At 47.5% G+C, this 25,141-nt stretch overlaps 1 protein-coding gene across 2 annotated transcripts; it reads left to right on the forward strand.

Moving 5' to 3' along the window:
• Positions 1-303: 303 nt before the first annotated feature.
• LOC122392490 (probable spore coat protein DDB_G0283555) lies at positions 304-15,126 on the forward strand. Of its 2 annotated transcripts, none has more exons than XM_043387402.1 (7): positions 304-429; positions 9,687-9,786; positions 10,197-10,271; positions 12,653-12,733; positions 13,563-13,637; positions 13,968-14,129; positions 14,483-15,126. In XM_043387402.1, the coding sequence occupies exons 1-7, from the start codon at positions 403-405 to the stop codon at positions 14,566-14,568; spliced, it is 606 nt and encodes a 201-aa protein (XP_043243337.1). In that variant the 5' UTR covers positions 304-402; the 3' UTR covers positions 14,569-15,126. The 2 variants fall into 2 exon arrangements, with proteins under 2 accessions (XP_043243337.1, XP_043243338.1); XM_043387403.1 differs by lacking the exon at positions 304-429 and adding an exon at positions 6,306-6,429.
• The last annotated feature ends 10,015 nt before the right edge of the window (positions 15,127-25,141 follow it).

The raw sequence follows: 25,141 nt of genomic DNA on the forward strand, positions 1-25,141 counted from the left end.
GGGAAAATATTAAGGAAATAGCACATGTGAAACATTAAAGAGAAATATTCATATAATGTAGACAGTGCATATTACGATAAGGAATTGCTGGTGACCACGAATGAAACGGTAATGTTCTGCGTTAAGATACCGCCTATGAGAGTGTCACTCAAGCAATAAACCCCGTAGAAGATAGAAGTCCTTTCTTTCTCTATTACTCAAGAAGACTCCAACTACAAGAAAATATAAAGAAACTATATATTTATAATTAACAGTACCAGAAGATCCCTCCAGGGAATTAACAGTTACCAAGTTTTTGTCCTTGCTCATAACAAAGGAATAGTTTCATTATATTAAATACGAACGATATGACCACGTAAAATCTACCTATTCAAGCATCACAAGGTTCTCAATTTTGATGTGATGCGGATGGATCAGCGCTCCTACAAGGTAATTTACGAATCTTATTCATGTCCTTTTATTGCTATTCGCTTCGTGTCATGATGCTATAAGACCAGCTGCAAGATGCTGCTAAATATGAGCGTCAAGGACTTGAAGCGCGAGTTAAAGGCACGAGGTTTGTCATGCCAGGGAAATAAGGAAAAGCTTAGGCTTAGATTGGCAGAGGCTCTAGAAGAACATGACAACGTAGAGCCAAATGACAGCGTATCCCAAGCAGGTACAAGAGTAACGACGTCAGAGTCTCTGACTTTGCGACAGGCAGATGAAGCTGCCGCCAGAGCTGGACTGCTGGCACGTTTGAAGGCCGTTAAGGAAAAACAGGAAATAGAAAGACAGGTTGCCGAGCTTAAACGTAAAGAGGAACTCCTAGATTTGGAAGCCAAGATAGCAGAAGTGTCCGCTAGAGAGCAGGCTATTAAATGTTTCCAGGATCAAGAAATGGCAGGTGCCGCAGTCAACGAATGTAATACCTCGCAAGGATCTCACCGTTGTCCAGTGCCGACCTCGGAGTCTGGTGTCGGTGGAGACAAGTCAACGAGCGCGGTTGTCATCGACGACCAGCCTGCCACGTCATCAAACAGGGTGAGCTTCGCCAGGGACGACGGCGCGTCAGATAACCCCGAGCCGGACAACAGACAGCTGACCCAAGAGCGCGAGCGAACTGCCTCACTGATGCGCTTACCGACCATAGAGATGAAGAAATTCGGAGGAGACGTGACTGAGTTCGCTCAGTTTATGAAGGGCTTCCAGCTCAAGATAGCCTCAAAGCTGGATTGCGCACAAGAGAAGCTCTATTATCTTGAACAGCACATGACACCGGGCAGCAAACCGCACGCTATAGTGACAAGTTGCATGTATCTGGAGAACGGATACCAAGAGGCTATAAGAATGCTGAATAAGAGGTACGGCCAGCCTAGCCATATAGCATCAGCATTCATGGATCGTATTAACTCGTTCAGTACGATTAAGGCGAACGATGTCGAGGCGCTCGACCGATTTGCGCTGTTGCTGCTCAGCTGCAAAAATGCCCTCGGCTCTTCCTCGCACATGATGGGAGATCCCAGAACAATGCGATCTTTGACCAGCAAGCTACCGGAGACTATGCTGAACAGTTGGAGGAGACATGCTGATGACATTGAAGAGAGGCAGGGACGTGAAGTGAAGTTTGAAGACGTCGTGAAGTTTGTTGGAGACGAGGCTAGGATAGCAGCCAATCCCACCTACGGTCGTCTCATGTACAGTCGCGACAACAGCGCAGTGCTCCCCTCCCAAGGCAGAGCAGGCAGCAGCAGTGTGAGGCGCACCAGGCCCATTGTTGCAGCCGCCCAAACCCAGAATCAGGCAGCCTGCGTGTTCTATGACGTTATAGGGCACGTCACAGCCGACTGTGAGCAGCTTCGAGCTACTTCACCGGAGCAGAGAAAGGCGTTCGCAATGAGCAGGTCCCTGTGTTTCTCTTGCCTAAGACAAGGTCACATGAGCGCCGATTGCCGAAGACGAGCTGAGTGCAGAATATGCAAAAGGCGTCATCCGACTGCGATGCATCTGGAACGCCCACAGAGAGAGAACCGAGACCAAGGACGTCATGAACTCGCCATTCAAAGTAGTGGCCATGAAACTGGACCACCGAGAGAGACAGCTCAGCCACCACAAGAGAGGACCGGTACTACTGGTGCGACAGTGTGCGGAACTGCAGGAGCGGAAAACTCAGATCGGCCCACACTACCCCTGGTCCCAGTCATCGTCTGTAACGGCAACATAAAGATTAAGACATTCGCATTCCTCGACAGTGGGTCTACCCATTCGTTCGCTACTGAAAGCTTGATGGATCAACTCGGCATTAAACAGCCCAGCAGGCACCTGACCATCACGACTGTGGGTCAGGAGGACATCAGCATTCCAACACGGGAAGTGGAAGGACTTCACATCACGGACCTGTGCGGAGATAACAGAATGGACTTACCAAAGCTCTTCAGCCTGGAGAATATACCTGCCGACCCAAGCGACTACCCAAAGACAGACGATGTAAGAAGATGGGATCACCTCAGATATTTAGAGCTACCAGAGCCCGAGATAAGTGAAGTTGGATTGCTCTTGGGAGCAAATGCGTTCCTAGCCATGGAACCAGTGAGAGTGATTCCAAGTGTAGACGGAAGCCCATACGCGGTGCTGACTAGATTTGGTTGGGTGGTCAGCGGTCTTGATTCACCATCACGAAAGTCGCACACCACAGTGTGTAGAGCCGCTGTGAGAGACGAGAGAGCGTCCATCGAAGAAATGGTGCGTAACATGTACGACAGCGAATATGAGGAGAAACTGCACTGCACAAGAAGAGGCCTATCAGTGGAAGACAAAGAATGGGTTCAAAAAATTGAATCCTCAATGGAGATGCAAGAAGGCCATTACAGTGCTGTTTTGCCAACAAAAACGCCAGCAGAGAGGATGCCAGTGAATGTGAAGATGGCCGAAAACCGACTGGAGCATCTCCGATCACGACTGCGAAAGGATGCAAAACTTGCTGAGGACTATAAAGGATTTATGGAAGAAATGATCAACAAGGGGTACGCAGAAGAAGTGCCGGAAGAAGAACAGAGAAGAGCAGATGGACGAGTGTGGTACCTGCCACATCACGCAGTGTATCACCCGACAAAACCTGACAAGATACGCGTTGTCTTTGATTGCGCAGCAAGATACAATGGCGTATCACTCAACGACATGCTCCTGACTGGTCCAGATCAGACGAATTCATTGGTGGACGTGCTGCTGCGGTTCAGGCTAGAACGGGTGGCGGTCACAGCCGACGTTGAAGGAATGTTTAACCAAGTGAAGGTCGATAGAGCCAATCGAGATCTCATCAGATTCCTCTGGTTTGAGAACGGGGACATCAGTGGTCGCGCTCGTCACTATCGAATGACGGTCCACTTATTTGGGGCCAAAAGCTCACCCAGCGTGGCATGCTATGCTTTAAGAAAGACTGCAGCCGACGCGGGTGACGACTTCTCGCAAGAGTGCGTGACAACTGTCAATGAAAACTTCTATGTAGATGACGTGCTACGATCAGTTCCGACAGACGAAGAGGCCATCACGCTAGCAAGTGAGCTAAAGGACCTGTGCAAACGGGGAGGGTTCAATCTGACTAAATTCGCATCGAACAGCCCAGCCGTGGTAGAAGCCATCGAAAACGAAGACAGATCGACTGAAATGAAGAAATGGTCTGGCCTCTGGGATGAGCTGCCGACCGAGAGGGTGCTCGGGGTGATATGGCACCCAGAGCATGATCTTCTGAAGCTGTCTCCACAAATAAAGAGCGCGAAGGTGAAGACCTGCTCAAGACGCGGTTTGCTTTCTGTGGTGAGCTCGGTATATGACCCGCTAGGTATGGCTGAACCGACCGTGATACAGGGACGTCGTCTCCTGCAAGAGTTGACCCGGAAGCAGATGGACTGGGACGCTGAACTGGAAGAAGAGGACAAACTAGCTTGGAATGGCTGGCTTTCGACTCTGGAAGGCTTGGACAGTCTGAGCATCTCGCGATGCATAAAGCATAGGGACTTTGGGAGTGTCACCACTTGTCAGATACACACGTTCGTCGACGCGAGCGAGGCAGCTTACGGCGCTGTGTCATACATCAGGCTGGCGAACGCTGCCTGTGCCGTTCAGGTGAGCTTTCTGAAAGGGAAGGCACATCTGGCTCCTCTGAAAATGGTAACAATCCCACGACTCGAACTGATGGCCGCTGTGACAGGCGTGAGACTCAGTGTACTGATCCTGGGTGCATTGAAGACCCAGTTGGAGCGCTTGTCGGTTGAAGTAGAAGAGTTCTTCTGGACAGACAGCACTACGGTGTTGAGATACATCAACAACCGCAAAACAAGATTTCACACATTCGTTGCGAACAGGCTGGCAATCATACATGACGGCTCACACCCTGCTCAGTGGAGGCATGTGCCCAGCTCTCAAAATCCGGCGGACGATGTGTCAAGAGGAACTCAGAGTGAAAGGTGGCTCACAGGGCCAGAATACCTCTGGAAAAACGAAACTCAGTGGCCAGAAACGCCTCAAGCGTTACAAGACACGACAGATGACCTGGAGGTCAAGAAGATGACTGTGTGTGCAGCGAAGGCTTATGATGCGACTCAAGAAGATGATCTTCAAAACCCACTGCTGAAACTCACTGCACACTACAGCGACAGGCACAGGCTTCTCCGAGCAGTAGCGTGGATCTTGAAGGTGAAACAGGAGTTGATTCGTCGAAGTAAGGAGGAAGGAGTCACGACGCAAAGGAAGACGATTTTGCTGGAAACTCAAGACATCCGAGAAGCAGAGAGAGCTATTATGATGAGCATACAGTCCGCTGCGTTTCCAGAGGAGGTGGTGGCCTTGAACTCAGGCAAAGACATTCGTGCAACAAGTAAGCTCAGCAAACTTAGCCCCTTCCTTGAAGACGGCATCATCCGAGTCGGCGGAAGACTGCAACATTCAGCTCTTGAATATGATGCTAAGCATCCAGTCATTCTCCCGAGTCATGCGAGCTATGTGAAGCTACTTGTCGAGGACGTCCACAGACGAACAGGACATGCTGGCCGACAGCATGTTTTGGCAGAACTAAGGAAGAGGTTCTGGATTTTGAAGAGCACATCGGCTGTCAAGAGAGTGCTTAAATCGTGCTTCACCTGCAAGCGGCTACGTGCGAAAACGGAAAAACAAAAGATGGCAAATCTTCCAGGCGACAGGATCACAGCGGGAGAGCGACCGTTTACAAGAACTGGGGTAGACTACTTTGGACCCTTCTACGTCAGCCAAGGTCGAGGACAAGTTAAGCGATATGGTGTTATTTTCACCTGCCTATCAGTGCGCTGCATACATATTGAAGTGGCTGAGGATCTGTCATCGGACTCGTTCATCTGTGCGCTGAAAAGATTTGTAGCTAGAAGAGGGAACGTCAAGACCCTGAGATCAGATCGAGCAACAAACTTTGTTGGAGCCCACAGAGAACTACGTGAAGAGCTGAAGCGGCTGGAGGAAAAGGAAGAGTGGGTGGCAAAGGAGATGCTAGCCAACGACATTGACTGGAAGTTCAACACTCCAGGAGCGTCTCATCATGGTGGAGCCTGGGAACGAATGATTAGAACAGTTAGACGGATTCTGGACACGATGCTCCACGCGAAAACACTGAAGAATGAGACGCTGCAAACGTTCCTGTGTGAAGCCGAGGCGATAGTGAACAGCCGGCCTCTGGTCTCGCCGTCGAGTGACCCCCTCGATGCTCCGCCCCTCACTCCAAACGACATACTCTTACTCGGGGCCAGTTCCGGAACGACACCCTTGAATGTCTTCTCTGCATCTGAAAATGACAAACGGAAAATGTGGAAACAGGCGAGCTATATGGCAGATGTGTTCTGGAAGCGCTGGCGTCGAGAGTACGTTCCACTGCTCCAGCAGCGGTCCACCAGCACCGCTACGGCTAGACAAAACCTGGCTGTTGGCGATTTGGTATTGATGGTTGACGACAGTGTGCCACGGGGCCAATGGCCCATCGGTAGGGTCGAGTCAGTCAAGATGTCAAAAGACGGCTTAGTGAGATCGGTGACTCTGAACATCAGAGGTGTTACAGTGCAGCGTCCGATTACCAAACTTGTGAAAATGTAATAAGTGCTGTGTTTGAGTACTGTGTATATTGCTACACTACGCCATGTCGTAGGTACCTTGCGAATGTAAATGTTGAAAGAGTTCTTTCAAGGGGAGGGTGTTGAATATTCTACCGAGAGCGCTCCCGGAAATGATCACGCGAGCGAGGTGTTTTAATTGTTGTAAATATTTTGATGGAAGAAAGGTCAAGGTTTTTAGTTAGTTAGTAAGGAGGACATAAACTTCGTAACGGGGAAAATATTAAGGAAATAGCACATGTGAAACATTAAAGAGAAATATTCATATAATGTAGACAGTGCATATTACGATAAGGAATTGCTGGTGACCACGAATGAAACGGTAATGTTCTGCGTTAAGATACCGCCTATGAGAGTGTCACTCAAGCAATAAACCCCGTAGAAGATGTCCTTTCTTTCTCTATTACTCAAGAAGACTCCAACTACAAGAAAATATAAAGAAACTATATATTTATAATTAACAGTACCAGAAGATCCCTCCAGGGAATTAACAATACTGTTTCTAAAAAGGGTGGTAATGGTCTTGTTATGTTACAATTTTCTTATGAGAGAACGACTACAATTGTATTGGTCATGCATAGGCGGTGTCAGGGCACCTATGTTGGGAGGTAAAACATAACCCCCCTTTTTGGACGCCTGGATCCGCCTATTATAGCAAAAACGTGTCAAAAGAGGATGCACAATAACTTTGTATATGTTATCACATGATATCTTTCATTCACTGTTCGTAAAACTGGTGCATACAGTTATAATACATCAGCATCGTGATCTTCGCCCAAATGACTCGCTTCACGAATAGGACCCCCCAATTCCCAGTGCTCTGGAGCCGCCCCTGGTAAAGTTTTGAACTTGAAATTTTCAGGGAATGTGCCCAATTTAGTTTTAGGAAAAGTCAGAAAATTTCAGCATCGTAGCTTCAGCGGTTTCGGAGATATTCCCGAAAAACCTGAGGGGTGGATGAAAACAACCCCCCTGCCACTAATAGGGTTAACGCCTCCCTCCCCCGCTCCCAGTCGACTAATCGCGATTGTTCGAGGACTTATGAGGCAACCACTTGGAAGCTTTTTGTAACTTCTCCTACGTGAATTTGCGATTGCTGTTAACTTCTTGTAATGTTTTGTCAATTTCTTCAAGTTATGGCCAATTTTGTGATGTAACTTCGTAACAGTTTAGGTAAAAAGAAATAAAATTTTATATTGCGTCCAAGTCAGCAAATAAGTGTCAGTACTTCACTGCCATTTTTCTGAAGTCATAAAGTCAGACGACAGACATCATGAACGGAGAAAAACGAATCACACCATTAACTTACTGAGCTCAATCTACAACTGATGGACACCCTTTTGTAGACCTCATTTTCAACTTAAAAATTTGAACTTTTTTAACCTGACCTTGACCTAACCAGAGGTCAGTGCCTGATCTTGAAATCTTAAAAAATACCTTAACGACGCAAAAAACTTCCCTTTTGATAAGACCGGCCAGAAAATGGGTCAGATGACATTTAACCCGCGCCCCAGTGGCGGTCTCAGCCAACTTCGCCCTAGTGGGGGGGGGGGGGGGGGGCATATGTTACCACCCACCTCTAACTCAAAAACTAAGAGGGCTAGAAAGATGCGGTAAAAAGCAGTCGATAGCTCTCAATGCGTACGTTTGAAAGTATTTAGGTCATTTTCATCTTAGAGCAATATTGGGGTCACTGGAGGTCATCAAAGGTCAAAATTTGCCAAATGTCGTTATATTTCTCAGAAAACATGCAATTATCTCAGGAACTATGATAGCTAGAAAAACGCATAAAAAGCAATCGATAGCTTTTGAACTCTTCTTTTGGTAAGGTCATCATCAAAATTGACCTCAGGTCAACGGTTTAGCCTCCAGAGGGCAAAAACTCCCAAAAAAGCTGTTTTTACGAAATGTGTTTTTCGACAATAACTTTTGACTTAAACCAGCTAGGACATTTCTATTGCCAGAATCGTGTTCCTCTCGACGAGACGCGTCGAATGAACTATAATTTGACCTTGAAAGGTCAACTTGAAAATTTGACCTCAGGTCAAGGTCATGACCTGACCGGAAAAGGTCATGTTGCATATCATTCGATGCGTCTCAATAAGACAAACACAATGAGACCATCCCCAGCGTCCTATCTCTTTCCAATCGAGAGTTATTGGCAAAAATCTGTTTGTAGCCTCAAATGACCTCGGATGACCTTTCTAGAGGCTATCAGCAAAAAACACACCTTGGTCGTCACGGGTGGTCCAAATCATTGCTATTCTGAAATATTTGGACTGCTCCTATGCATACACACGGATTTAGAGGCATTTTCATTTTTCTCCATTGCCTTATAATGGTAAGGTCACGCCACTGCCCTGACCTTAGGTCACGGATATAAAAAAATCCGAGATATACAAATTGTAGGCGCCCATAACATCATACAATCCACCAAGTTTGAAACCTTTCTGACAAACACTGCAGGCTGGACACGATTGCAAACTTCTTTTTAGGCTTGGTCAGTTAACTTGACCTGGTGACCTGACCTGACATGACCTGGGGTCAAAAATTTCACACATTGTCCAAAATTGATGTACAAAAAGCTACCCCAAGCGGCGCGGCGCTGCGCGCCGCGGTTTTTTATTTACACGCAAAAAACGCGACAGGGTGGTAACATATGCCCCCCCCCACTGGGGCGAAGGTTAAATCAGTTAAAATCATTGAAATTTTTGACCTGAATTTGACCTTACAATATCAGATGAGCTCAGCATTTACGGAATAGCTGACCTATTTATCCGTTGTCAGCACGCAGTTCGAATATTCAATCGATATCATCGACACCGCTTTTGCTGGAAGCTAAAGCCCATGCTCAATTTTATTTTCAACCTGACCTTGACCTGCGGCGTGAATTCGAGCTTCAAGTTTCAGGATTCATGTTTTAGATGCGTTTCGGAAAGAAATTTTCAAAACCATCTCGCAGGTCCCGCTACAATGCTTAGTTGCGTGGACAAGTGACGTTCGACAGAAGGCTAAGAGAAGCGCAGTAAGGCCAAACCGCTGTATTGAGGTCAATTCTGAAAACTTATTAGAGAGAAAGACTTCGCAAATCTGAATGAGTGAAACAGCTATCGTATATTTTCCCGTGATGCAGCTCTGTTAGCTCGCAAACTATAACATTATTTCTCCAAGGACGTCAAACCTGGCCTCGACAGTCGGACCCTTGGCTCAGGCGGGAATGCCCCATTCGAATTCGCCTCAGGTCGGCAATTTGAGTTTGATCATTCATATTTTCGAAATCTTGCTTTTCAATATTTTATCAGTCGATATATTGTCTTTAAATAGATATGTTGTGTTTTGAGGTGAAGCAATTTCATATTTTGTGCGTTCGATGTTCTGTTTTAATAAAGTATGTTCGATGCCATGCAATGCGGGATTTAACGTTTAAATGCTTTATATGTGAACATTTTGGACACCACCCACCGCTGCCCTACCTACTCATCGGCACTAGCTAGTAGCTACTGACTCCCCAGCAACACAGTGCGCTGCGCCGGCTGCTGGTCTGGCTGGTACCGAGTACTGACTGTTCCGACTCCCCAGCGCCACACCATGCGCCAGCTGCTATTGGCCAGTCTCGTCTGCGCCGTCTCGGCCGAGCACCATGAACGGATCAGCCTGGTGCAAGTTGGACCGCCGAACGGTAGGCAATAGGCATCGCTCTGCGGTCTGTTAGACTGTCATATCTGGACCTTCTAAATAAGCGTTTCAATATTGGATTGATGACAACGATCCAAAAGTAGCGCAAGCACGAGATAAGGATGCCGGTGACATGTGGTGTATATCAACGCTGCTAATGATGCGTCAAATGTCAACATGTCATGGGCATTTCGAACCAGGCGTTAAGAACGGTAGGTATACCGAAATTTGTCCCATCAAAGTAAAGGAATATCAATTGTCCACGCATATCTATCGTTGACCTCTGATCGATATTGGTGCAGGAGTCTAGAAATCAGAAATCTCTTCCCAGCTAACTGCGCGGCGCATTGCGCCCGGTGGCGGGCGGCTCTTTCAGCGGCGCCTCTGGATGACACGAGGCCTGTTTGTTTGCAGAGTGTGTCGCCAACACGTGCGGCGACAGATACACGTGCGAGGTACGGGAGTGCCGCTGCGAGGCCTGCATCCCAAGTGAGTGACACAGGAAACTGCACTCCGCCACCGACGGCCTTCAGGTGATCGATAGAATGACCATGTCACTTGAGCATCCTTCTGCACGACACACTCGGTACCAGTACCCACGCAGCTGGCAAAGAGCGCGGTAGCCGCAGTTTGTGAAGGATCTATAGATCAGTTCTAAAGATCAGATCAGATCAGATGTTCCTCCCAACCCAACGAGGAACGTGGGGTAGGAGGTTGGTGCGTTGACCGCACCAAGGAGGCAGGTACGGTCAGTTTTAATGTTCCAATCTCAAAGGTCAGCCCGTGTGGCGTATTTAATTTCTCACGACAAACATTCCTAAAATGCAATGTGTTCAAACAAAATTGCATTTAAACGTCATCCTCAGAGACTGAAGTCCACTTAAAGGGACAGTGTCATCGAAAAAAAAAATCAATGTATGGAGCTGATTTTTTTTTTACTAGCATTTCTTATTTTTCTGAATCAGAAAAACATAGTTTGAGGACCGAACTCGGTGAAAAAAAAATTTTTCCTGTATGTTTGATGCAGTCTTGCAATGCAATCCAGCCATCCAAGAAACTTTGCGCGAGACGTTTTCTTGGATGGTTTTCTTGGATAGCTTGATTTCATCAAGGGCTTCGGTTTTAAAGAAAATTTGTAAGCTTTGCTGAACTGTTAAGTAATTAGAACTGCCAGTATTTCAGTATTTAACGTGTAGTTAATGTTACTGTATTTTATTTATGCATATTTCGGCCTTTTTAAGCAAATAACGAACGATATAAAGAAACATACAGGAAATAATATCTAGGACTCTACCGCGACGAAATATTTCTATCTTTCTAGTTGAGGTTTATTTGCCATTGGGTCTACAGTGCAGGGATATTTCTATCTCGCACTTCTCTGAGATGCAGAGATAAGAAATTGTTATCTCTGCATCCCTCTGAGATGCAAAGATAAGGTCTCGAGGGTTCATAACGAAAAATCAAGAGTTCAAGTGATGATGGGTCAATAACCGAACGACATTTTTAATGGTTGTTTATGGATGAAGCTTATGAAATAAGAACAAACTACTCTGAATCTATTTTCACATGGATGAATACATTTAAATATAATATTTTATTAATCAAGAATAAACCTCACCATAGAAAGATATAGGATTCCTCATGGCTCACTCGTGGAAGATAGGATATCTTTTCCTCGCGTGTTACAGAAAAACCTCGCTCCTTCGTCGCTCGGTTTTTCAGTAACCCGCTTGGAAAAGATATCCTTATCTTCCACTCGGAGCCATGAAGAATCCTCTATATCTCGAGTTTTCAAAGAATTTCATGCACTCGGCCAAGGCCTCGTGCATGAAATCCTTTGAAAACTCTCGATAGAAATATTTCGTTTTCGCGGTATCGTCCAAGAATGTATATTAATGAGCGAGTCATTTTCATGAGCGAACCACCACTACAAGCATGGCCGCCACTTTGGAAGCCTGCGAAATTACTACAGAACTGGCGCAGATAATACATTATATTGACGCTACGCTTACGCGGCCGCTCTTCTGATTGAGTTGTCGTTGAGATCGAGACTGATCAGATGACGTCATACATATACTTCATACATTGGAGGGAGATTGTGATTCAAGCTGGAGGAATTCCTTTGTTGAGCCGCTAGAATCCGAAGGAAACAGCGGAAATTGCCTACGACTATTTAATGAATTTAACGGTGATGAATAAGTGCGAAAAACGTTTTGGCTTTATAAAATTTGATGAAATGACCAGGGTAAAAGTTTTATTACTGGCGGTCAATTCAAAACGGCGCAAACATTTAAACAGTGAAGATAGTGAAGCACGATTCAAAGTGTAGTACACCTTTCGTACTTTGAGCGGCGATAGCGGGATAACGGTGTGGAGCTTCGAGGATCGGTCTTCAGTTCCCGGACCAGAAAGGTGGGGCCTATGCAATGTCAAATTTCATCAAAATGGTGATACTGTCCCTTTAAGGAGGTACGTACCTCAAAAGGCACCTCCGAGTCAAACCTCTCGCGGGAAGAAAAACAAAGGCATTGACTTTAAAAGTTAAACTCAATGAGCCAGCCCCAGTTGCTGGCTCATTGAGATTACCCCTATCTGATTATCCATGTCATACACGTTTATTGGTTTCAGGTGATGATGAAAACAATTCCGTGGAAATGAGCAACAGTTCACTTTTGCCCTGATCCCCGCCAGCGTTACGCGATTTCTGACACGGAATCACCACCCGCACCGAATCTTCATGCCTTCGTTTTAAGTCGCTTTATTCCCGCAAGTCGGGTTCGTCACTTCCGCTCCTGACACCATCGCCCAGACAGCGCTATTTATATGATTGTGGTGTAACTGCAGTGATCCGGTAACTGCCTGTGTTTCAGAGAAGCTGACTTGCAAGGACATCAAGTGCGAGCCGAACGAGAAATGCGTCCAGACCGCTGACGGGCCAGAGTGTCAGCCCAGTGAGTCCACTATGAGTCACCCTTGTACAGCTCTGCATAAGCCGATTACGAACTGATTACACCTACTCCGCTCTTCATACACCCATCTGACAGGGATAGGACGTGAATGAACATCGAAATGGAATGTCGCTAAAGGGAGGGGTGAGTTCTTGGGATATCCTTGGGGTGGGTGGACATTCACCATCCACCGGTGCCGGGCTATGCTGGACTGGCCGGGCCTGACCCGTCTGTGGACGGGTATCCCCTGGGGCTGACGTTGTGATTGAGGGCAGCTTCTCCAGGTGTGCATCACAGGGACCTGTGCGGACATAGGTACTGACGCCGTGACTGGCCACAGGAACCTGTGACGATGTGACAGACTCGGCCTCTCTGTGCCTGTCCCGACCAAGGACAGATCTCCCGTGGACTGGGACTGACGCCGCGCCGTGACTGGTTACAGGGACCTGTGCCGACACACTGACGCCGTGACTGGTTACAGGGACCTGTGCCGACACACTGACGCCGTGACTGGTTACAGTGACCTGGGCCGACATACTGACGCCGTGACTGGTTACCGGGACCTGGGCCGACACACTGACGCCGTGACTGGTTACAGGGACCTGTGCCGATCCACACTGACGCCGTGACTGGTTACAGGGACCTGTGCCGACACACTGACGCCGTGACCGGTTACAGGGACCTGTGCCGACACACTGACGCCGTGACTGGTTACAGGGACCTGTGCCGACACACTGACGTCGTGACTGTTACAGTGACCTGGGCCGACATACTGACGCCGTGACTGGTTACAGGGACCTGTGCGACACACTGACGTCGTGACTGGTTACAGGGACCTGTGCCGACATCCGGTGTGCTGCAGGAGAGAAGTGTGACGAGCTGCCCGACGGGCCCGACTGTGTGCCAGGTGAGAGGCGATGAACGCAAACGTCGAACAAATACCTCCATGGTGCATAGACATGCAAACAAATAAACAGTGCGAGTAACTACGTTGATTTCTCGAACCGGCCAGGGGTAGTTTTAAATAAGCAATGTAAAACAACATAATGTTCAAGGCTGGACGATGTCTCTTGCTGAAAAAGAAAATGAAACAAACCGAAGCAGCCTTTCCCTCACACCTCCATTTTTATTGGCGCCATGGTACACAAAAACGACCATCGATGATCGATCATTTCACACATCGGAGAAGAAATCCGACACATATACCTTACGCGACACTTTGGCCGTGTGCACACAGACGTGCCGACGTGCGAGGGCTTCTTCTGCCGTCGCGGCACCAACTGCTACATTCGCCAGGGCTCGCCCATCTGTCTGCCCAACACGTGCGAGGTGCGCGAGTGTGAGCCGGGCCTCAACTGTATCGACACGCCCGACGGAGCGCTCTGCCGCAAGGGAGAACGTGAGTACGCCACTCAGAGAAGACAGACCTCACCTTCGGCTTCGCTGTGGTTATTAGCTGACCAGCTAATGTAAATGCTGGGCCTGTCCAACGTCCATATCCGTCCCATCTTGATGCTTGATTCATTGAAACCAAATTAAGTCTTAAAATTTAATTTCGAGTTTATAAAATTACTTTCATGAAATGAAAGTAAAGGCTTTTCAATAATAACCACACAGTATTCAGATATATTTTAACGTGCTACATAAAATAAGTTACGATGCACTGCGTAGACAATTTGAGACCGCCAAGGACGGCTTCTATTTGTCTGACGCCGACAACCGTACTCCACCTGACGCCGACCTCTGTTCCAGCTATCGGGACGTGCGAGGGCAAGTACTGTCCGCCCAACACCGTGTGCCAGGTGTCGGCCCAAGGACCGACCTGCGCGCACATCTGAGGGACGATTCGGACCGACCTGCGCGCACATCTGAGAACCCGACGCCGACCTGCGCCCACATTAAAGGACTCGACGCCGACCTGCGCCATACCTGAGGACCCGCGGCCCGAGGTCACAAGTGACGATGGAAGGATCGATCTGCACCCACACTGCAGAGAATCTGAGGGATGACTTGGGCCGACCACCTCTCAGGCCGTCCACGCCTGAGAGGCACGCCCCTCTGCAGTGACAAACGGTGACACAAATTCGGGCGACGGCCCAGGGGCGTTGAATAGCGAGTGTGTAATCTCACATTATCGGTGACGGTAGTTCGGACCAGACTTCAAACAAGGTTTGCGCAGAAAAGTGTTTACTTTTTTAACTGATGCGAACGCAATACGCATGCATATGTATCTGATGAAGCCTGTAATCTGCCGATGGATTCCTGCAAGTGCGACCGTTAATTCCTGTTTAGGGCTGTGCGCTGATTGGCAATGTTGGTAGGGGATATGACAGTGAATTGCCATAATAACTACAATGCGAAGGATAATTGAAATAAATATTGATGTGGATCTGGCAGGTACAGTTTGGCCGTGGCAGTGGGGGAGGGGTAGGTAAGGGCACCACTATCCTGCTTGGAGTTTATTCATTTCGCGTCTAGGTACGCCAGATAAATCCAGCTATTCCAATAAATTACGCGGGATAATGCCTGCTTTCCATACTACTCATCAAATAATTGTGGTTCTCCATATTCCGTGCCATTTTTCGACACTCAACCAAGGTGTTTTCTACTGCCTATCGAATAAACCCTGGTGGATAGTGGACCAGTATAGCGCCTTTTGGGGCGACTGACGGAGCGAGCGAGGGGGTGAGTCTTGCACGTGCGAAATTTCGAGGGGATACCTCCAACTGACTTGTGCACGGCACCTTACTGACCAGTTTCTAGCGATGTGCCAAATTTGAGCACAATCGGCCCAGCCGTTCTCGAGATCTGGGAGCGGCACCCTGCACGTGCGCACGTGCTAAATGGGTCCCAACTGCCTTGTGCACGGCACCCTACTAACTGGTCTCTAACCGTGCACCAAATTTGAGCGCCATCGGTCCAGCCGTTCTCGAGATCTGGAAACGACCCCTGCACGTGCGCACGTGCAGCAGCACCCCAACTCTGGCACATGGATATGCAGTGCCTAGTGGGTGCCTAGTGCCTACCTACATGCCAACTTTCAGCGCAGTCGGCCAAGTAGTTACCGAGATATTGCAACAATTACAAAACTGACACCTCTTCGTATTGCACGTGGCACGTGCATAAGGGGTCACCCACATGCATCGGGAATAGTCCAATACTTGGTAGAAGGAATGAAGCTACCCTACAAAAATTACCGCGTGTAAATCGGTCAAGTGGTTGCTGAGATATAAGCCTCGCAAAAGCGTCCGCACGGCCGGCCGGCCGGCCGCTCATACTCAGAAATTTCCGTTAATCTAAGGAAAGACTCCGCTCGCTTCGCTCGCTCCGTAATAAATCCTAACTTGATAAACTGAAGCACGATACAAATTACACAATTGGAAGAGTTACAAAATATTAGCGTATCAGAGACCACGACTGCTTGGCCATCCGATGAGATTCCTCTCCAAAGAGTCACGGTTAGAAACTGCTCTTTGGCACTGGTACCATGCCATGCTCAATTACGTAAGACACCTCAGTGCCGAAAACGCATATTTTTTCGACCAGGTTAAACATTTAGGATCAAATCTTGAACAAAAAATATCGGAACTCTGGGAACTCACAATGCGCAAGACGCACTCGAGTCTGATGACGAGTGGACGTTCCCGGAAGGATGACAAACCGGATGTCGCGTCAGAGCTGCTCGTTTCGGGAGGACTCGGGTGAGCCAGCTCTGTGACGCATTTTGCACAAATCACCTCGATAGCACTAATCCGTCCATTATACAACCCAACACACTCTGCCCTGTATGCAGGTATTCCCGGTGTTCAATAGCCATCGAAACGATTCTATGAAAACATAGGACCTTTAATATTTAACCCTCCATCGAGTGTGGGCATATCATTCAACTTTGCTATGATGAAGACCTTAAGGCAAGACCCGATTGTCAAAAAAGCTAGATAGACGCGAAAAATGAAATGTGAAACGAAAAGTGAAATCGATCGCAATCAATAGTTCAACCAGAAGCACAAACGTTATGTTTCCTCTGAGGCTAACACTGGTCAACGCTGCGGGCACTAAACGTCATCAAAAGCAGCATTTTTCGTCAAAGTTCCAAAATTTTGACATTATTTTCATAAAACGCCACATCAATCGTGAACCAAAAGAGCTGCAGCATCGCAGAAAAGCGCATTCGATAGCCCTTTCAAAGCTCCTTCGTTGCCATGCTCTCAGAGTTGACCGCATGTCAACACTCAACAGTTTGGCCCACAGACAGCGAAAATCGCCAAAATAGACGGACTTCGTCAACCCGTTTTCCTGCAAAACAAAAACAGTTTCAAAATTCTATGCGATGAGCTGTGGGAATGACAGTCAATTTTTTAAGTACATATAGCCACTTGCCTGGCCATGACGACTTGCTCTTATACCGAAATGCAATTTCCGATTGATCCCCATATTACTTACGGATGCATACAACGTTTATCATGGTGACGCATGCGTAAAAAATTCCCTGAGATGCTGCGTTTCTTATGTAATAAATTCAGCGGGGAGCTTTGTCGGTAATGAGTGTTCAGGCGCCAACGAGGTGGTTTGTTACGTATGACAGCCATCACCTGTCATACGTCGTAAAATCGGCCTTACGTAATAACACCCTGCATGAACAGAGCGCGCATACCGATAAGTCCACTGGAGCCTGACCTCATCGCCAGCTAGCACCCTGGCCAGCATTGAATCCATCACGCATTTCTTATCTCTGCACATTAAAATCGGATGACCTCACATCTATGCATTATACCTAAATTTATTCAAATCATGAGTGAAATTGAAGGCAAAGTTAGTATTAACCCTATTAGTGGCAGGCTCCTGGCTACCCCTATTAGTGGCAGGGGGGCGGGGCTGTTTACGACCCCCCCTTGATATCTCGAGATCTAACGGGCCGATTTTCAAAATTCAAACGGCATTCGATTTCGCTCAACGTGATCTACATTTCTAAAAAATAAAAATTAAAAAATGTCAATAGGGGGGGGGGGGGGGTAGAGGGGGGTAAAAACGGGCAAATTGCAGATACATTTTAGACTGTTTATCACGGCCAGGTTTCTGAACCAATCTTAAAGGAAATAGTTCACTTTCACGAAATTATTTTTTTTTGCAATGGATTTATGATTTTTTATGTTCAAAATGATCAGCAAAGAAAATAAAACCTTTTTATAACAAAAGATTATTTTCTATATTTTGATATAGGAAGAACTTTTCAGTTTCTGTAAGGCACACGATCCAGTATGAAAAGAGCATGGGTCCCGAAAATTCTTCAGAAACTAGATAAATTATCGCGGCCACCGGCATTTGGGCGATCTGCTCGTGCTTTTGTTACTGGAGTGCCTCTTTCACCGAGATTGCGCCGGCCGCCTGCCATGGACGAAAAATACACGACTTTGAAATCCGGCTGATCGTGGGAAAATACCGCCGGAGGTCTCGGCTATATGCAGGAATTCACCGGGATGTATAGTATATTACCACTGCCTCGATGTATAGGCTATAGCCTGCAAGCTGGCTTTGGTGCAAACTGCAAACATGTCAAACATGGTATAGGGCGGATTGTCGATTGATGTAAGCGAATCAGACGTTCAATTGACAATTTCCGATTCTTATTCGATAATTACGGCCAATTATATTTTATTTTAGGAAGTGTTATTAGGAGCGGAGCAATAAAATCTCATTTCTCCCCTGTCTCTTTACCTATCTCTCAAATCCCTTGCTCACTCATTTTTCCTCTCCATAGGCGGCGGAACGGGGAGGGCACCGGGGCACCGTCCCCCCCTTTGATTTTGGCATTTTAACATTAGCCCTATGGGCGTTGCATGGAAAGAATGGGACCAAAAGTTGGCAGTGCCCCCCCCCCCCCCCCCCCCTTAATTGAAGGTGTTCCGCCGCTACTGTTCCTCTCTGTAGGTATCAGTCTCCTTGCCGTCCTCCCTGAAGTCTCTGTTAGTCTTTTCCTTTTCCTTCATTAGTCTTATCCTCCTTTCTCTCACCACCCCCTCTCTCTCTTTCTCTCTCAGTCTCTCTTTCTCTCTCAGTCTCTCTTTCTCTCTCAGTCTCTCTTTCTCTCTCAGTCTCTCTTTCTCTCTCAGTCTCTCTTTCTCTCTCAGTCTCTCTTTCTCTCTCAGTCTCTCTTTCTCTCTCAGTCTCTCTTTCTCTCTCAGTCTCTCTTTCTCTCTCAGTCTCTCTTTCTCTCTCAGTCTCTCTTTCTCTCTCAGTCTCTCTTTCTCTCTCAGTCTCTCTTTCTCTCTCAGTCTCTCTTTCTCTCTCAGTCTCTCTTTCTCTCTCAGTCTCTCTCTCTCTCCTCTCTCTCTCTCTCTCTCTCTCTCTCTCTCTCTCTCTCTCTCTCTCTCTCTCTCTCTCTCTCTCTCTCTCTCTCTCTCTCTCTCTCTCTCTCTCTCTCTCTCTCTCTCTCTCTCTCTCCTCTCTCTCTCTCTCTCTCTCTCTCTCTCTCTCTCTCTCTCTCTCTCTCTCTCTCTCTCTCCTCTCTCTCTCTCTCTCTCTCTCTCTCTCTCTCTCTCTCTCTCTCTCTCTCTCTCTCTCTCTCTCTCTCTCTCTCTCTCTCTCTCTCTCTCTCTCTCTCTCTCTCTCTCTCTCTCTCTCTCTCTACCCGTCCGTCTGTCCATCTCTTTGTCCGTCTCTCCGTCCGTCCGTCCGCCCTTCCGTCTCTCAGTCCGTCCATCCATCCGTCCGTTTCTCCATTCTCCGTCCGTCCGTCCATCCGTCTCTCCGATGTTCGTCCGTCCGTCTATCTGTCTCCCCAGACCCCATCCGCCCGCCCGCCCGCCCAAGGCCCTAAAACGAGTCCTCAAATTAATAGGTTAGGGGCATATGCCCCCCGGACAGGAGCCTGAGGGGCATTCAGTACAAGTATGCCCCCCCCCTATTCAGACTTACACTTCTTACGCCTATAACGAGGAACTAAATAAAAATTGATTAGAAAGCCTTCCTAGTAACTAGGTACTTTTGTGATCAGAGTCGTTTTAGTAACCTCAATTTAGTTGTCATTGCCTTTATTTTGTCTAAAAATATGTTGCTTCTTACCACAAGGGAGCAATGCCGCTTCAACCCTATTGACCGTATTGCGTAACGACGGCAGTCATATTGCGCAAGCCAGGAATCGGCCGCCGCCTATGCTTGGGAATAGGGACGGTTAGAATACGATTTACCTGTATGGCCGCAGCCAGCGCAGCGTAAGCGGGGGGGGGGGGGGGACACAAGGGGCGCGTGCCGCCTCATTAGATATGCATGGTGCCCTATGGGCCCGAGAGGCCCTGCAGTGCCAATTAGTGGCCGCTCAGGGTCCAAGCGTGCCTCATTTCGACTGATACAAGACCCGCAGGACTCGTGAGAGCACCTCACGGAGACACGGGCTCCTGAGTCGCCACACATCACACATCTCCATAACGGCCCCACTCCGACTTCTGATAGCCCTGTGCTGGCCTCTGAGTGCTCTTGCTGACCCATTAAGCGTCAGCTCAGCTCTAATTAGGGTCCTGACCCATACCCGCATGGAACGGCTTCACACCAGTGTCTCTGAGGGCCCATAACGGCGCCTGTGAGGGCCTCACACCGGCGCCTCTGAGAGCCCAATACCACCAATCTGAGGGACTAACACCAATGTTTCTTAAGGCCCTACATCGGCGGCGGCTCTGAGGGCCCCACACTGGCGCCTCTGAAGGTCTTACACAAGCGCATCTGACGGCTACCTACCTGCAACTCTGTGGGCCCCACACTGGTGACTCTGAGGGCTCCCAGGGAGTCCTCCCATGAGAGCCCTCAGGCGTCGCTGCAGCGACGCCTGAGAGTCCCATGCCGATCTATAAGGACTCCACAGGGCTCCTGAAGATAGGCCGGCAAGTGAGGGCCGGCAAGTGAGGGCCGGCAAGATAGGCCGGCAAGTGTGACGTCATCTTTGACCTGACCTGAAAATGACCTCAGTAAAAATTATAGACCTTATCCATTTGTACCCTGCACCGTTTACCGCTTGTCGCTATCTTGCTTTATTCTCGAGATCTCGCTGTCGCTCCCGCTCGTAATAATGGACAGGTCATAAAAATTACCTGACCTGAGGTCAACGCAGGGCGATATCCACTGTTTTTATTTTCGCATATGAATGAAAATTGATAAGGCTTTAATCGTCATGAGACAAAATTACAACTTTCAGTGGGGAAAATATCAAGGTCACTCTTCGAAAAATAGGTCAAAAGGTCACGTGATCAAAATTTTCAAAAATTGAAAATGCGAGATAGCCAAAATGTTTGTTGGCTGATTGTGAGTTGAACCATATAAAGTTTTTATCGTAGAAAACCAATAGTTTCTGAGTTATAGGCCGCCAAACATAGGGCTGCAGCGCGACCTGCTGGAATTGCCCGAGGCTATATCTCGGAAACCGTTGTTCGAAGAAAAAAATCCTTGTCACAGCTGACTTCCCCGCCCATCACAACCCCTTACACCAGTTTTCAACGAAAAATAAAATATGAGGGTGCAAATTTAATTTTTTATTTGTCGATTTGTCGTGGAACGCCCCACGTGTAATAGCAGCGTGTTGCTATCACCGGTGAAACAGGGCCCAGGTGGCCTACCATTTGTTTTTTTTTTAAGAAAAAAACTATCGTATCAGGGCTATGACGAAAAATAAGTGGCCTAAATCCGATGAGAAGACAGGATTTGGGGGTACCCTAGGAGAAGGTTTGGCTCCGTGACCTGGTATGCCCCCCCCCGCGCTGAAACCCTGGATCCGCCAGTGCGTGAAATAATGCATTAAAGATTAAAGAACCATGCAAAGTTAGCCCTTTTACTAGTTTTACTGGCAAGGGCGATAATGTTCCCCTGAATGTCCTTATTGATCAGTACGAGAATTTCTCTAGAGTTCTCGTAGATAATTTCTCTAGTTTCTGAAGAATTTTCGGGACCCATGCTCGTTTCATACTGGATGCAAATATATGCAAGGCACACATCCTCAACGCAAGACAACTTTTTCGGGACGAGAAATAGAATATCTTTGCCTAGGATGATCGTTGGGCTGTAAAAGCTCCTGATTTATGCTCGTCTCAGCCCAAGCTACGGAACTGCTATTCCAGTTCAAAACCCATGTTAAAATGTGAACTATTTCCTTTAACGCAACTTTTGCCGATCGATAGAGAATGAACCAGGAATTCACATGGATCCTAAAAATATGCATTTTCAAAAATCATAGGCGGATACAGATCATTGAGATTGGGGGTACACAAAAAGTATAGTAAATAAGGTTTTTCTTGGTACTGTTTCTAAAAAGGGTGGTAATGGTCTTGTTATGTTACAATTTTCTTATGAGAGAACGACTACAATTGTATTGGTCATGCATAGGCGGTGTCAGGGCACCTATGTTGGGAGGTAAAACATAACCCCCCTTTTTGGACGCCTGGATCCGCCTATTATAGCAAAAACGTGTCAAAAGAGGATGCACAATAACTGTATATGTTATCACATGATACCTTTCATTCACTGTTCGTAAAACTGGTGCAGCATCGTGATCTTCGCCCAAATGACTCGCTTCACGAATAGGACCCCCCAATTCCCAGTGCTCTGGAGCCGCCCCTGGTAAAGTTATGAACTTGAAATTTTCAGGGAATGTGCCCAATTTAGTTTTAGGAAAAGTCAGAAAATTTCAGCATCGTAGCTTCAGCGGTTTCGGAGATATTCCCGAAAAACCTGAGGGGTGGATGAAGACAACCCCCCTGCCACTAATAGGGTTAACAGAATGACAATTTTGTTGACCGAAAAAATACGAAAATCTCAATACATAAACAAAATTATAATGCACAGGTGTCGCTGTCCCTGTAGTTGTCGCTGCTCCTTTGCAGAGGTTTGCGTTTAATCACGTAACTGACTTGTGCCATGAAATGCCATGTGGTCGGGCGGGACCAGGCACGAGGTATAGGTAGGTATATCTGGCCAGTAACGCGTACCGCCGCACAGTGGGCGGATATGCCATTCTAGCGCGACAGGGCCTGAATCTTCGAACGGAACCCTCGGTTTTTCGCGAGTAATTCGCGTAAAAAGCGGCCGATCGCCACGATACTTTCAGTACCCTCGCGATAATTAATTTCACAGCTAACCTGAAAATTTCAAGACCCTGACCTTAATGATCTTTGACCTGTGACCTTCTTTCGAGACCATGTTTGGCCGGATTCGCGATTCAGCGTATGTCGGCTCGCATTAGCCGCGAGTTTGCAGTCTTTTCGTGTTTAAGCGTTCAAACATGGGATATTATGTTGCTCCCATGCATTAGGGTGGGTGTCAAGGTCACAGGAAGGTCAGGTAAGGTCACTGACCTTTGATGACCTTGGCTCACTTTTTCGAGTTTTACATGTTTCTAGGCTAGTTTTTGGAGCTGAATTCGAATCTAGAAACCATTTGAACATTTACTATGTAGCTTTGGTCATGGTGCCTTCGTAACATGTTACGAAGCTGTCAGAGGCGGTTACCACCTACTACAAATACCCGGCAAAACCCTTACTGGTTGACCTGACCCGACCTGGCCTAAATGTATGAAGACATCATCTATGATCGTAAATCACATTATATTCGTGATCAGCACCCAAAAACCCATAGCAGCCACCCTTTACGACGTTCTAACAGGTCCCGATTTTCCCGACTTTTGGGTCATTGACCTGACCTGGAAGGTCAACCGATGACCTAGGACCTTACAATTGGGTATCATCAGCTTTCTCTTGTCACGGGCTACACGCTCGTCTTTTCCGCGAAGCTCTAGCTCGATCAGGGGCGAAACGGCAGGGGGGGGGGGTCCAACGGACCCCTTTTACATATACGTTCGCGGCTGGAAAAAACACCACTAGGGGCGAGGGTTAAGCCAAATATGAGGGCTTATTTCAGAAAGACCGCTAAAAGAGCAATTGAATGCACTTTTTCGCGACGATGTAGCTCTATTGGCCCCCGAGGTATGGGCCGGTATTTCGAGAAATGTTGATATATGCAACATTTTACCTTTGATGACCTCTGGTGACGTGACCTTTGACCTGACCTAGAAATGACTTAATTACTGTATCTGGAATTTTTGGGCACTCTTTCGAATACCACTTACTACGTGTCGCTATGTGGCCCAGGAGCCGAGTTAGAAGGAGAGTGTTCAATCAACACCTCCCGGCCCGGCGCGTTTGACGCCGAGCACCGATCCGGCGCGGGTTGATGTTTGGCTGCTACATCCAAAGTCGCAAAAAGTCGCAAGAAATAACTGTTGGACCTTGTAGTGCAATGACTCATTGACATGTAGCGAGATTTTCGAGGCGGTACTTTGCGGTACTTTTTTTAAAAGTCTACTTGCGTGTGAAAAAATTATGTGAAATTATATTTTCGTCTTTAAATCTTTGCGGTGCAAATACATCATAATCAAGTAAGAGTTCGCCATTTTCATGTGGTTATGTGTGTTCTGCAGACCTGGAGCTATCGTTTGATGTATATAAATGTGGAATTCCTCCTCAAATTATGAACGCTTTCGTGGATCAAAGATACGGTGTCGAAGAGTGCGGGGGGCGAGTTCGGTCCAAACGATTCCGAAGTTCGTGTTTAAGCTGAGTTTTCGCCATGGAATAGCAATTGTGTTGGAAAACAAAGACGACAGCAATGTAGTATGATCATTTTTGAACAAATTGGTATAGGTTTCATTGCACATCCACAACGTTCGATTTTTTTTTACCCATGTCGTGCTAGACCAGGCGATCCGCCCAGTGTGCGCCGTGTGGAGCTGGACAAGACCAGGCACGGGGTATATCCGACCGGCAACGCGTGGCGCGGGCGCGGCCGAGCGGAAGCCGTGTGCGTGAGCGACCGGGTGCCATCAGCCAACGCACGAAGCAGCCCGGCTTCGTTCCAGTTCTTAGCTAAGCTGGTCACTATGCACGCATGTGTCAAATAAGAACGGCTTGACCTGAGGTTCGTCCGATATGCGATTTGTCCAACAATTATGAAGTGTTAAAACGTAACTGAGTGAAATATTATTCAAAATGACGCTGGTCATTTTTTAGAGCTGACATTTTTAAGCAGTGGTCGATCGTTGTCAGACAACCCTCACCGGATCTATCGATTTTCGGCAAACCCCAGGGCCGGGAGGTGGTGGTGCGACTCACTCGTCGTTTCGCTCCTAGTTGAGCGATAGCGAAACGGAAAAATGGCCATTAATGTCCGCAGCCATCGAGAGGTGCAGCACGAGAAATGCTTAGTTTTAAGGTCTTGGGTCCGCCTCCGACCTCAGAGGTCAGGTCATCAACCTCAAGGGCGAGCTGCAATTTTCGATACACCTAAGTAAAAGCGTCACTGCAGCCTGCAGGCAGCGACTTATCCTGGAAAAACAATTCTGAGTGTTGGTCCATCGTTAAAGTAAAGTCAAATAAG

The sequence above is a fragment of the Amphibalanus amphitrite genome, unplaced genomic scaffold (genome assembly GCF_019059575.1).
Source record: "Amphibalanus amphitrite isolate SeventyFive unplaced genomic scaffold, NRLGWU_Aamphi_draft 000488F_arrow, whole genome shotgun sequence".
In the NCBI taxonomy this organism is placed as follows: domain Eukaryota; kingdom Metazoa; phylum Arthropoda; class Thecostraca; order Balanomorpha; family Balanidae; genus Amphibalanus; species Amphibalanus amphitrite.